Genomic DNA, 12890 nt, shown 5'->3' with positions numbered 1-12890 from the left:
CCCTCCTCCATTGGTCCCTCTGTCCATCTGTTCCTCTGTCCCAGCAGCCTCCCCCTGTTACCCACCAGAACCTCCTCTGGAGCTTTGGGGATCTCCCCAGAATGGTGCCTTCAGGCATTTTCTTGCTCTCCTGCAAGTGCTCATTTTCTGGTCCCTCTCCCTTGCATCACCCCATCCCTTTGCTCAGCAGCCCTCCCCATTCTTAGTTGAAAGCCTCCCTTGTGAAGCTGCCATCCTACTGACAAAAATATCCTCGCCTCCCTTAGGGAGGTGGGTCCCATCCCTTCCAAGCAGACACCAATCCGCAAATAGGTGCTGCAGACACAGAACCCAAGGCCCTGCCACCAGCACCAGTCCTGCAGCCAAGGACTGGCACGCACCACCTCCTTTCACCCCTGTCCCACAGCACCCCTGGGCCCCCACACCCTGGACTCCCAGCCCGAGAGCTCTGCAGTCCCTTTGGATGCAGTGTTACCCGTGCCCACCTCTCTTCCTGCTGGCCTTGCACGGTGAACCACACGAGGTGGAAGGTTGGATGGACCGCATCCATCGCTTGGAGGCACCTCAGCCTCCTCTCCAGCACTGAGGGCGCTGGAGCTGCGCTGGAGCTGCCGGCCCTTCTGTGGGGCAGGAGCGTCCTCTGCTGCCAGGATTCTCCAGCTTCAGTCCGTCACCAGCTGTGAGGCTGTGCCGTGGGGCTGCAGTGCGGGGCCTGCAGCTCAGAAAAGCCCCTGAGCACTGCGGAGACAAGCAGGCGCTCTGTGATGCCTTCACAGTGTTATTCGCTGTGGGAGAGACATGTTGTTTCTGCACTGGATATTGAGATGGACAGTTGAGTTAAAGAAGTGGAACATAACGCGTTTGTGTTCTGTAGCTTGTCTTTAGGAGTAGCTGGTGTGAAAAGCAGAAATATCATGTACATATTAGTAACATCTTTTAGAAACATAATTACTGAGCTATGCCACAAATTCTTTCTTACAAAGTTGCAATAGGTCTTAAATCTTTTAAACAATGTAGGTATAGTATTCTGAACTGGAAAACATATTGTACGACTGGTAAGCCAGCAAACGTGAAATACATTTAACAAGCTTTCCAGGAGCCAGGGCCTTTACACAAAGCAGAACTGTCCCACTCTGTGGCAATGTCAGGATGCCACAGGCAGACTCCAGGATACTCCCCTCTATCCTCCCTCCAAGCTCATCTCTATGCAAGGACAGACGGGTGAGCAGAACAATGACCCAGTGTAAAGGGCACAAATGCCAGGGGGGTAATTAAACAATTAAGAGGTTAGGTTTATGTTTATGTTGTAAAGCAGGCATCCGAAAGTGATGATCGGATGTTTGTTAAGAAAGCCATGGTTAGAAGGCAATTCACCAATTAAGATATTTGTGTTTGGATGGCAAGGATTTGTGTTTGCTTGGTATTTGTGTGATCAGTGAAGCGTCCCGAAAGAGTGTGAACCTGCAGTACTCAGCCAGTGAGGAACCAGGGCAGAAAGAGATCAGCGTTGGGCAACAGGGGATAAAAGGTGGAGCACTGTTTTCTGCGCGCTCCTGCTTGCAGGAGGCCCAACATGGCAACTGCAACTAAAATCTGCTTTATCAGAGATACCATCCTGGAAAATTATTTGGATACTTCCAACATCACCAACAGTTACAAACACCTGCAAAAGCAAACAGGAACCACGTTCTGTAGTGATAAGAACGCACAGCTTAGCAGACAGGAGCGCAGGGCTTGGGAGGAAGTTGTATCTCAGAGGTTGGTAGAGAATTTCACATCATGAAGGCAGCACCAGCAGAGTTTCTAACGGCAGTGCTATCCAGAGTCCCAGCAGGAGGTGCTGGCACATTTGGTACGTGACCCCAGCACAAGGCAGCTCAGCATGAGGCATCAGGCAGAGCTGATGAGATGTGCATTATGGACAAGTCATTCTTTCATAGGTACCATTCCATGACAGCAATTAACTGAGAGCAAAGACTTGACACACACACCTGATGGTTTACACTCCCACCAGTCAGGGCAAACAGACCAAGACTATGAGGCTGACCTGTAACCAGGCACAGTGCAGCTCAAGTTCCTTCTGCAGTCACTGGGCAGCTTCCCCACCTCCAGCCCTACAGGCAACGTACACACAAAGCGCAGCACGGCTGGTCGTGCTCCACACTCAGACAGCAGGTTGACAAGTTGGAGCTTTACAAGGACGTGGAGATCACTTCATGATCTCTGCCTTCCATGCTGGAGCAACAGCCAGTTGTACTTAGGTTTCTGAAGCCCCTTTCAGTCTCAGGAGGGAATAACACAGCCCAAATGCAATGGATGCAATGGGGCTCTCTCTAGGACACCTGCTGCCTCAGAAGAGTTCCCATCTCCTGAACAGCTATGGAGCTCCTACAAAAGCATCCCACACAAACAAGGAAGGAAAGAAAAACCCAGGACACAGTGGAGGGGTCCTACCTCTCAGCAGGTGATCCCTGTTCTGTGTACAGAGGATGGACATAAACTGCACCTCATCTGTTCCCCATTTCTTCTCCCCCACTTCCTATAGGCACTTACAGACATGGATGACAAAGTAAGGCTCATGGAGAAGACTGGGTGTACAGGAGATCTTTAATTCCTTGGAGCTAGAGCACTGCTGGCCCGTACTTGTCTACATCAGGGATATTTTCCAACAAGCACCAACCAGGCACGGCAACCCACAACCAAAATGTCATTGCCCCTGCCAAGTAACCAGCCTGTCTAGAGACCTCTCATTAGAGACTTGCAAACAAGACTAGAACCATTATGCCCATTTCACAGGTTGGCTTCTCTTCACCACGCATCACATGCACAAGAATAGATTGGGAAGCACATTACTTCATGTTACTTACACACCTGAGCATCCTGCTGAGCAAAGGCATCACTCCCCCATCTCTGTTTGCCTGCAAAGACACAAGGATAGAAGACTCAGTTCACCAGAGCATCTACTGGAAACAACTCCTGAGAACTCCCCATTCAGGAACAGCTGCTGGAGATGGATAATGGAGTGCACCAAAGGGAACACTAGCTTACAAACACAGTGAAACACAGCTCAGGTGTGCTTCGGGCTTCCTTCTGAAACAAGCAGCAACCCACTTTACTGGGATGTTTAAAAAAGGGCCCACAGCACTCATGCACACCCAGAGTCAGAGTCTCCTCCCTGCAGAAGCTGGGTTTGAGGAGCAGGCCATGGGACACACAGGGAGAGAAAAAGCCAGCCTGGAGCTCCTCACCACTGAGTGCAGAGCTGTGCCCACAGCTCTGAAGATTCACCCCCTCCTCCCCTCAGCGTGGCTCAGCGCTGCAAGGGACACGAGGACCCTTCGAAACATGGAAGATGTGTCAGATACGATGTCATCCTCAAGGGAGCAGCCAGATTCCAGCAAGAACACACACACAGCACCCATTAGGAGCAGGGCCACCACCTGGGTGCTGCCCACAGCATTTACCAGCCATAACCTGCTAAGTACAGAACTGCGCCCAGGGCTCTCAGCATCACTGCAGCACTCCAGCCATCATCATTAGTGCTACAGCCTCCAATTAAGAAGCACAGACAGTAAGAAACGGGCAAGAGAGCCACACGTCCCCCTGACAGACAGAACGCTCCTCCCCGTTCTATTTACACCAGCTCAGTTGCTGGTGAAATTCTAGTCTAGCTTCTCTCTGGACAAACAGCAACACCCAGGTCGGCCAGTGTGTCACACCTAAAAGCTCCCCAGACTCCTTCCTCTTCACGTCTGCCTGCACACACACAAACTGACTGTCAGACAGCAGGACAAGGCCTGGCCTTTTGCTCTACTTACGAAGCTTGTGGTTCTCATCCATGTGACGAATCTCTTCATCGGTGTGAGAAGCCACAATTTCAATCAGGCTACTTTCATCTGTTCCTGCTCCCTAGGAATCACCAAGGCAAGATTTAAGATACCAGCAACTGCTCGTGACGTGCAACCAGGTTTCTTTAATAATAACTTAGGTTAATAATAAGAAGACATACATAACAAAGCAGTAAGTCCTTGGCCAGAACTTAAGCAATACGAAAGGAAGACTTCCAAACCTTCACAGCCCTCCTTAGTGTGTGCACGTCATACATGGTGGTGGCAGTCATCATCCCAGTGATCACTCTCTCAAAACTCCCACTCAGCTTCAAGTCACTTCAAGTCATCAATCAAATCCTAGAAGGCCAAGAGAGGAGAAAGGAGTTGGCAGAAGGTACGGCCTTCGAGGACAGAAGGAACTGAGCTGTTCACCACTCCTCTTCAGGCTCCAACCCTCCTTGCATCAACAACTGCTCTGAACTGAACAAGAACAAAACAACCTTGGTCAGGTAAAGTCTCTGCTGACCTTTCTCTTAGGGAGATTGGGTCGTTTTTTTGCTTTTCACCCAAGTGACACAGCCACGTTCACACATCTCTGCAGACCACCTACCCTGCCACTGGTGCTCTTAGAGGTGACCAGAACTCACTGACGTTGGGAAACATTTAGTTTGGTCAAAATGTCGATGATGGCATCTTCATCCGTGCCTGCAAGAAACAAATGGAAGCTAGTCAGGCTGCTCGCACAAGAATCACAAGTGCCCTCTGCTCTTGTGCCACCTCCAGTCCCCTACACAGCCAGCTCTCCACAGCCCCAGGACTACAGCTATGCACACAAAGCTGCCAGGACCCACACCTCCAGGGCAGCTGCATTTCGGGACATGAAGGGCAGTTCTGTTTCCACTTTCCAAACATCGTTAGGGCAGCTGTGCAGCAGAGCAATGCAAGCAGCTACGCTTCCCTCTAAAAAACCACCAGAGCAGCCATTCCCAGTGCTGGGGAAAAAATAAAAGCTGACCCGAGGAGGGAGGGAGATCGACTTACCAAAGCCCTTCATGGCCTTCCTGAGAGCCTGCGCTTCTTGCTCAGCACTGAACCCTGAGACCCCCTTGATTGTTGCCTAAGGCCACAAGAAAAGGATTTAGCAAAGGAAGGCTTGCCCCGATGCACACATAGAGTTGAAATGAAAAAAAACAAACATAAAAGATGAACACAGAGATAATAAAACTCCACCCACACAAGTGATATGTATCAGGCTTCTGTCTCACGCAGCAGCCTATTCTAGTGGGACTTTCCAAGCACATCAGAAAGAAGCCACAGGGACACAACTACACGGAGAACATTTCTCCACATTGCTGCCCGTGGAGTTATCTGGTTTCCAGTGAAACAAAAGCTGGACCACCTGCCATCTGTGTTCAGGCCCACCAGGCATCTGTGTTCAGGCCCACCAGGCCCTCTTGCTAGCAGTTCTCCATGTCAGTCATAAAGCAGCGTGCTCCCATCATAGCCCTAGTCCTGACTTGTAGCAGGTAAGGACCGTTATTCTGCACCATTGCTTTTGCTCTGCTCGACGCTGGTGAGGCTGCACCTGGAGAACAGCGTCCAGGTCTGGGCTCCCAGTACAAGAGACAGCTGGACATACTGGAAAGAGTCCAGCGGAGGGCTACCAAGGTGGTGAAGGGACTGGAGCACCTCTTCTACCACAAGAGGCCGAGAGAGAGGGGCTGCTCAGCCTGGAGAAGGGCAGCTCAGGGGATCCCACCCACGGCCACCAATCCCTGCAGGGAGGGGCACAGAGGACGGAGCCAGGCTGCATCCAGCGGAGCCCAGCGCCAGGACCAGAGGTTGCCACCACACATCAGGAGCACTCCTGCACTGTAAGCGCTGCAGCACTGGCACAGGGACCAGAGAGGTTGCGGCGTCTCCTCCTGGAGATCTCCAAACCCAGCTGGATGTGTCCCGGGCACCAGTTCTGGTGGCCCTGTTGGAGCAGGGCTGGACCAGGCGGACCCAGAGGTCCCTTCCCACGTCAGCCATCCTGCGCTTCCACAGCGCACCGCGCCGCGCCGCGTTTGGCTCAAAACGGCCGCTCACAAACAGGTTTCTGCTGCCTCCTGCTCGGTGCATCTCTGTGGGATCGCACTGCCTCCTACGATCCATCTCTGCTCCAACGAAGATCAACGGCAAAACAGCGCTCAGCTCCACGGAGCCGGGGCTTCGGAAAACAGGCACGGGAACAACCACTGCACGGGCGGAACCCTGTGGGCTGAACCAGGAGGGAGCAGCGCGCCCAGAGAGCTGATCTGCAAAAATCCTTTTTCCAGAGAAGCCGCGCCGAGTTCCGGCGCCACGACGACCGCAGGCATCGCCGCGGGCAGCCGGGCCGGGGCCGTCCGGGGCGCGCGCGCTGATGACGCAATGACGGCGCGACCGCGGGAGGAAAGGACCCCGCGCGATGCGCCCGCCCCGCTCGGCACACCGACCAATGGCAGAGCGGAGGAGGCGGGGCCGAGCGCGGGCTCTCCGCCAACGGCGGCCGCGGCCGCGGGCACCGCCGCCGCCCCCGTCCGTCCCCCGTCGGAACGCAGCCGATCTCGGAGGGGGAACCGCGCCGTCCTCCGTCGTGGCGGCGAGGCGCTGCCGGGCTGCGAGAAGCGGCGGCTGACCGCGAGCGGCGGGACCCGCCCGGTGCCCGGGAGCGGCTCCCGGCTGAGCCGGGCGGCCCCGAAAGAGAGGGAGCGATCCCACGGATCGACTCGCGTTCGAGCCCGGCACGGAGTCCGGCGGGCGCCTTCGCTTCTCGCTCGGCTCCGATCGTCGGCGGCGCCGTGCTGCGCTGCTGCCCCGCAGCTGCCGTCTCCAAGCGCCGCTTTCCGTCTGTCCGTCTGTCCCCGCGCGGAGCTCCCGGAGCTGCGCGAAGCCGACGTGGAGCCGCTTCGTGTTGGCCCCGAGGAGGGAAGCTGTGAGGGGGGAACGATCGTTCGGATGGGAGCCGGCTGGGAATGCGGTCATTTCTCTGTGGGTTGCTCTGCGTGTTCAACGATTAAACGTTCAGCGTTCGTTTTGCTACGTCTCTGCCCGCGGTCGTTTCTGCAGCTCCAGGAACCCACCGCGTCCAGTGCCCGCCGCTGGGGAAGGACGGGGCGGCGCAAACGGCCGCGTCGTAGGGCTGCGACCACCAGCCCCGTTCCTCCCCCCGCGTCCCCTGCCCTCCTCAGCACCGCGTGGGAAATGTTGGGGCGGGATTCTGGGAGAGCTGGGGCGGCTCAGCCTGCAGAAGAGGCTCGGGCAGATCCCGGGCACGGCCGTCGGTCCCTGCAGGGAGGTGCGGAGAGCAGGGAGCCAGGCTGCGCCCGGCGCTGCCCAGCAGCAGGACCGGAGGCTCGCGCTGCAGCACAGCAGGTTCCCGTGCCATGCTGCCACCGCCGCGCTGCTGCTCCCTGCTTGCACTAGGCATGCTGCAGAGCACGTGCAGACGGTGCACGCCACAATCCCCCAGTTTCCCTGTTCCACCCTTTCTCCAGCTCCAGACCCCGTTTCCACCTCACAGAAGCCCCGCTCACACCTCTCCCCCCGTGGATTCCCCACAACCCCCCTATCCACCCCCGGATTTTCTTTCCACCTCTAGAAGCTTCACTAACCCCTTTCTCCCTCCCACGACCTCCCCTATCCACCCCTGGAGTCATGCAGAAGAATCTGGAGATGTCCTGGAGGGGTTTGGGGCGTGCGGGGGGGGGGCCCAGGTAGGTCCAGGGAGTCCTTGGATTCATCCAGAAGGGTCTGCAGATGTCCAGGTAGGGTCTTGAGGGTGCCCAGGGGGTGTCCAGGATAGTCCCAGGGATCCCTTGAAGGACCTGGAAGCTCCGAGGATGGGCCCAGGAGTTCCCAGGAGCCACTGGGATGATCTGGAGATGTCCCACCAGTAGAGTCTGGTAGGGTCCAGAGAATCGTCATGTGAGGCTGAGTGGTCCTGGAGTCATCCAGAAGGGTCTGGGGATTCCCAGAGAGAACTTGGAGGGTCCAGGGGATCCTCACGTTGATCCAGGGAGTCCTCGGATTCATCCAGAAGGGCCTGCAGATGTCCCGGAATGAGCCTGTGGGGTCCACGGAGTCCTCAAGTGGGTTCAGAGGGTCCTGTAGTCTTCTGCAAGGATCTGTAGTCTTCTGAAAGGCTCTGGAGATGTCCCAGAGATGTCTTGAGGTGTCTGGGGCTCCTGGACTCATCCAGAAGGGTCTGGAGATGTCCCAGACGGGTGTCGGGGTGACCAGAGTGTCCCTAGTGGTTCCTGCTGTGCTCCAGAGTTCTCGAATGGGGATTTTCAGGACAACCTCACATAGTGACACGTTCTCGGGCTGCTCTGTCCCCGTGAGATTGCCCCCAAAAATGTCTGTTCCCATTAAAATAAATATGTCAATTTTCTTATATTTTGTTGTATTCTGTTGTATTTTGATGTGGAACAGCGTCACGGCTGTTCCACATCGAGGTCACCCTGTGTCACGGTGTCCCCTGAAGACAGTGACACTCAGTGACACCCAGTGCCATCCAGTGAAGGTGACACCACCAACCCCATGTCACAGCCCACGTGTCCCCCGACTGTCCCCAGCCCCCCATCCCAGAACCCCTCCTCACCACCTCTTCAATGAGGATGTCACCGCGCTGCAGTTGTGCCACCATGGCAGGGGAGACAGCTGGGGACAGTCTTGGACAGCCAGGGTGACAGCGTCACCCGGCTCCAGGAGCTGCAGGATGCTGATGGGGCTCTCGAGGTACGTTGGTACGGCCCCGGGTTCCACGGTCACAGTGACAGTGAGAACTTTGGGGACAGGTGGTTGTCCCAGTGCTGGCACCGCCAGTGGTTGTCCTGGTGTCACCTGGTGGCCCTGGGGAGAGTTGTTTCCTTGGTGCCTAGCACGGGGGATTGGCGAGAACCATCCATTTCTGAAAGGAAGCGGGGAAAAAATACAACAAAACTGACACAGTATGACATTGACATAGAGTACCCCTCTGGGACATCTCTGGGATCTATGGGGGGAAAGGTGTGAGTGGGGCTTCTATCAGGTGGAAACAGGGTCTGGAGTTGGAGAAAGGGTGGAACAGGGAAACTGGGGAAATGTAGTGAGCCCGAAGCCCTGTGATGTGGAAAGGGGGCCTGAGGGTAGAGAGAGGGGATTTTGAGGGGGAAAAGGGGAGAAAGGCTTCTGTGAGTGGAAAGGGGATCTGGGGGTGGAGGGGTACACTGTGGTGGGGAATATTTTGGAGGGGAACCTGAGGGGTTGAAAGGGGAAAAGGGGGCTTTTGTAGGGCAGAAAGGGGGGTCTGGGAGTGGACAGGGGATTGTGAGGGGGAAAAAAAAGGTGAGTGGGGTCTCTACTGGGAGGAAAGGGGGTATAGGAGTGGAGAGAGGGTGGCAGGGGAAATCTGGGGGGTTGTGGGGGGCTTCTACGGGTTGGAAGGGGAGTCTGGGGTAGACCTCAGGGGAGTACTGGGGGGAGAAGAGGAGAGTGGCTTGCCTATGGGGTTGAAAAAGAGTTGGAGGGGAATTTAGTGGGCTGTGGAAGGGAAAGGGGTGAACAGAGCCTCTACAAGGCAGGAAGTGCATCTGAGGCCGGAGGGAGGGGTGGGAGGAGAGAGCCAGGGGTTGCGGGGGCTTCTACTGGACAGAAAAGGAGTCCGGTTGGGGGGAATGGAGGTCCAAGTGGGGGAAACAGACTCCAGGGGTCAGGGAGGAGTACACGGGGGGGGTACAGGGGGCTCTAAGGTCAGAAAAAGGGGCCAGGAGGTGGGGGGAGAAGGGAGGACATGGGACCCTGGGGGTCAAAGAGAGGGGAATAGGGGAATAATCGGAGGCTCTGTGGATCAGAATGGGGGAATTGGAGTGGGAGTACCTGGGGGAGGAGAGGGGATTCTGGGGGTCAGATAGAGGGGACTGGGAAAGTGGGGGAACTCTCGGGGACAGAATGGGGAGACTCGTGAGGGGGTGGGGGGACACGAGGGATTTAGAACGGGGGGCTGGGGAGGGATCGGGGGGGGAAGGTGCAGACAGGTGGACCCTGGGGGTCAGAATGGGGGAGGCACAGACAGGAGGGATGGAAGAGGACTACAGTGATCAGAACGGGGGAACTGGAAGGGGAGTAAACGGGGGGGCGGAGGTGCAACCCCGGGGGTCACACGGAGGGACGGGGGGGTTGTGGGCGACCAGCGGCAGGGGGAGGGGAGGAGGGCAGTGAAACACACGGGGTGGGGGAGGCGGGGAGACACAGGGCAGCCGCCCCCGCCGAGCGGAAGCCCCGAGCGGCACAGAGACCCCACGGGGCCAACGCGGAGCGGCACGCGGCCCCCAACCCCCTTCACCCCGGCCCCCGCCCCGGTGCCCCCCCGAACGCCCACCCGTCGAAGCCGAGGCGGCGCTCGGAGCCCCGCGGTGCCCCGCACCACTTCCGCACGGCCGCCTCCCGCTCGGGTCGCGGGGCTGATGACGTCACTCGGCGGGGACGGCGCAGGCGCCGCGGCAACGGAGCGGCGCAGGCGCGCTGAGGCGCCGTCGCTCCGGCGACGCCGTCGCGCATGCGCCGTCGCCACGGCAACGCGGCCTGCACGCACGGCCTGAAGCCGGAGTGGGGCTGGAGGGACGGCGGGGGGCGAAGATGAGTGGGGGGGAACGGAGAGCCCTCAGGGATCTCCTGCGGAGCTGGGGGAGGGGAAGGGCGGAGCTCCGGGGATGGCGGCCCGGAGGGAGTGGGGCTGTGGGGTGGGAGATCCGCAGGGAGACGCAGTGGAACGCTGGGATCCGGGCAGAACGTGGAGATATGGGAAAAGGAGCACCGGGATCTGGACAACACGGTGAGAGCTAGGCTGAAAGGAAGCAGGGAAAGGAAGGGAAGAAAGTGAAAAAGAGAAGAAAGAAGGGCAAAGAAAGGGAAGAAAGACAGGAAAGAGAGAGAGAGAGAAAGGAAGAAGGGAGGAAGGGGGGAAGGGAGGGAGGAAAGGGAAGGGAAGGAAGGGAAAGGGAAGGGGAAGGGGAAGGGAAGAAAGGGAAGGGGAATCTCCATCTCCTGTTGGACGCAGGGGGGAACGCAGCGAGCAAGGATCAGGATCAGGCTGAGGTACTCAGTGCCTTCTTTGCCTCAGTCCTTCCCAGTGAGGCACACAGCCCTTTGTGCTGGTAGATAGGGATGGGGAACAGAATAGGCATAACCCACGGCGAGATGGCTTTGGACCTGCTCCGAAAGCTGCACACCCACAAGTCCATGGGGCCGGATGGATTGCAGCCGGGGGTGCTGAGGGAGTTGGCAGATGTGGCTGCAAAGCCGCTCTCCATCATCCTTCAGCAGCCCTGGCTAAGCGGGGATGTGTCCCTGACCGTCCCTGAATGCGTCCAAAAGACGTCTGGCTGTGGTGCTCAGGGACATGATTTAGTGGTGGGTTGTTAGAGTGAGGGGAGTATGGTCAGGTTGCGGTTGGACTCGGTGATCTCTAATGTCTTTTCCAACCTGAGCAATTCTATGGCTCTATGATTCTGTGCGATTTAACACCACCGCTCTTGTGGGAGCTGCGTTGAGACTTGCAGTGTCTCTGGCTTCCCCAGAATTACTTTCTCCGGGCTGATTCCTAGGTCCTGGCACTTCTTTAAAGCCAAGTACACATCTGCGTCCAGTTTTCTCACCAGCTCCTGCAGTGACATCTCTGACAGCTTTCTCCTCCGAGGAAGAACCAAGCAGTAGCCCGGCTGGGCTTGGTGGATGGGATGATTTCAAACGAAAAGAAGGGAGATTTAGACTGGATATAAGGAAAACATTGTTTTATGGTAAGAGTAGTGCAGTACTGGCACAAGTTGCCCAGTGTTGCCGTTCTCTCTGCAACACTCGTTTTCCACCCCATAAGGTGCTGCTTTGCCAGCGAAACCGACCCCATACCAGGTCGGGGCCAAATGCTCACACAGACCCCAAGTATAGGTGAAGCAAAATGGCGTTTATTAAAATGTAGCAGGCACTTAAATATTCTCGTCCCGCTTTGTCTACACCCCTTACATTCACGCTGTCCTATCGTGGGACAGCACCTGGCAAGCCCTGAGCATAGGGAACCTGACCCCGTCACACACCGTCTCCTCGCCACGCCTACTACATCTCCCCCTCCCTATGCTCAGTAATATCCCGTAACAGCACGAACGCAACCGCTACAATTGTTCCCGATACCTGTGATACTCTATACTCTATGCATTGGTCCATAAGCTACTACATAATCCTTAGCGAGCAATTCTGAAAGCACATAATCACACACGGCAGAATAGCGGCAATACACACAATTACTAAGAGTGCTAATACTATGTCCTTAACGATCTTCGCAATCCAGCTCCCGAAGTTGCCAAACGTCTTCTTGAACCCGTCTCCGATGGGGTCGTCGTCCACCTGGATCCTCTCCGTATGGTCTCGCAGGGCTTTCAGCGCTTTATGGATGGATACGCTGTGGTCGCTAAGATTGAAGCAACACATTCCTTCTAGGTCTTCACATTCATGCCCCTGTGCCAGGAGCAAGAAGTCGATGGCTGCTTTGTTTTGCAGCACCGCATGCCGAATGCTGTTTGTGTCCTCTAGCATCGCATTCAATACTAATGTTGTTAAATTCACCTGCTTAACTGACCAACATGCTAGGCGTGCTATCTGAGCCAAGCTCTGTGCTGCAGCAACCCCAGGGTCGTTCAGAGATTTTATCAAACATGCCGTTTGGCTAGCTAAATCGGTGTTGTTACGGCAGCTGGAATGGTTTGTAGTGTACCTCGCAAAGGCTTCTAACGTGTATTGAGGGATGCCCATTAGGCAAGTGCAAAAGAGTGAGGTAGCCGATTGCAAGCTAAAGCAAAAGTTGTTTTGGCTCGTCTTATTTACCTAAATAACCCGTAAATTCCCTGACAGTGACAAAAGGTGAATTCCCTGACAGTGACAAAAGGTGAATACCCTCGCTCCCTGTGATAAAGCAATAACCACCACACACACTAAACATAGCATTCGCCTGATAGAAACGCATTTTCTCGTTGGCAGCAACGGTTGAGTTTCCTCCACGCTTCT

At 56.1% G+C, this 12890-nt stretch overlaps 1 protein-coding gene across 1 annotated transcript; it reads right to left on the bottom strand.

Moving 5' to 3' along the window:
* Positions 1-7522: 7522 nt before the first annotated feature.
* Positions 7523-10664, bottom strand: LOC149912037 (uncharacterized). Its single transcript, XM_090132769.1, has 2 exons — positions 10216-10664; positions 7523-8766 (listed from the first exon to the last, which is right to left on the bottom strand). Exons 1-2 carry the CDS (start codon positions 10392-10394, stop codon positions 8454-8456), a joined length of 492 nt encoding a protein of 163 aa, XP_089988895.1. The 5' UTR covers positions 10395-10664; the 3' UTR covers positions 7523-8453.
* Between the last annotated feature and the right edge of the window lie 2226 nt (positions 10665-12890).

This window comes from Phasianus colchicus, unplaced genomic scaffold (assembly GCF_987193195.1).
Source record: "Phasianus colchicus unplaced genomic scaffold, bPhaCol1.hap1.1 HAP1_SCAFFOLD_44, whole genome shotgun sequence".
Classification (NCBI taxonomy): domain Eukaryota; kingdom Metazoa; phylum Chordata; class Aves; order Galliformes; family Phasianidae; genus Phasianus; species Phasianus colchicus.
This window is presented reverse-complemented; position numbering and strand designations above follow the sequence as displayed.

Bases quoted from the DNA above. Each gene is read 5' to 3' on its own strand.
- LOC149912037 (XM_090132769.1), bottom strand. From the start codon at position 10,394: ATGCGCGACGGCGTCGCCGGAGCGACGGCGCCTCAGCGCGCCTGCGCC. The intron at 8,767-10,215 runs GTGGGCGTTCGG...GCTTCCTTTCAG, and splicing joins CGCCGCCTCGGCTTCGACGG to AAATGGATGGTTCTCGCCAA.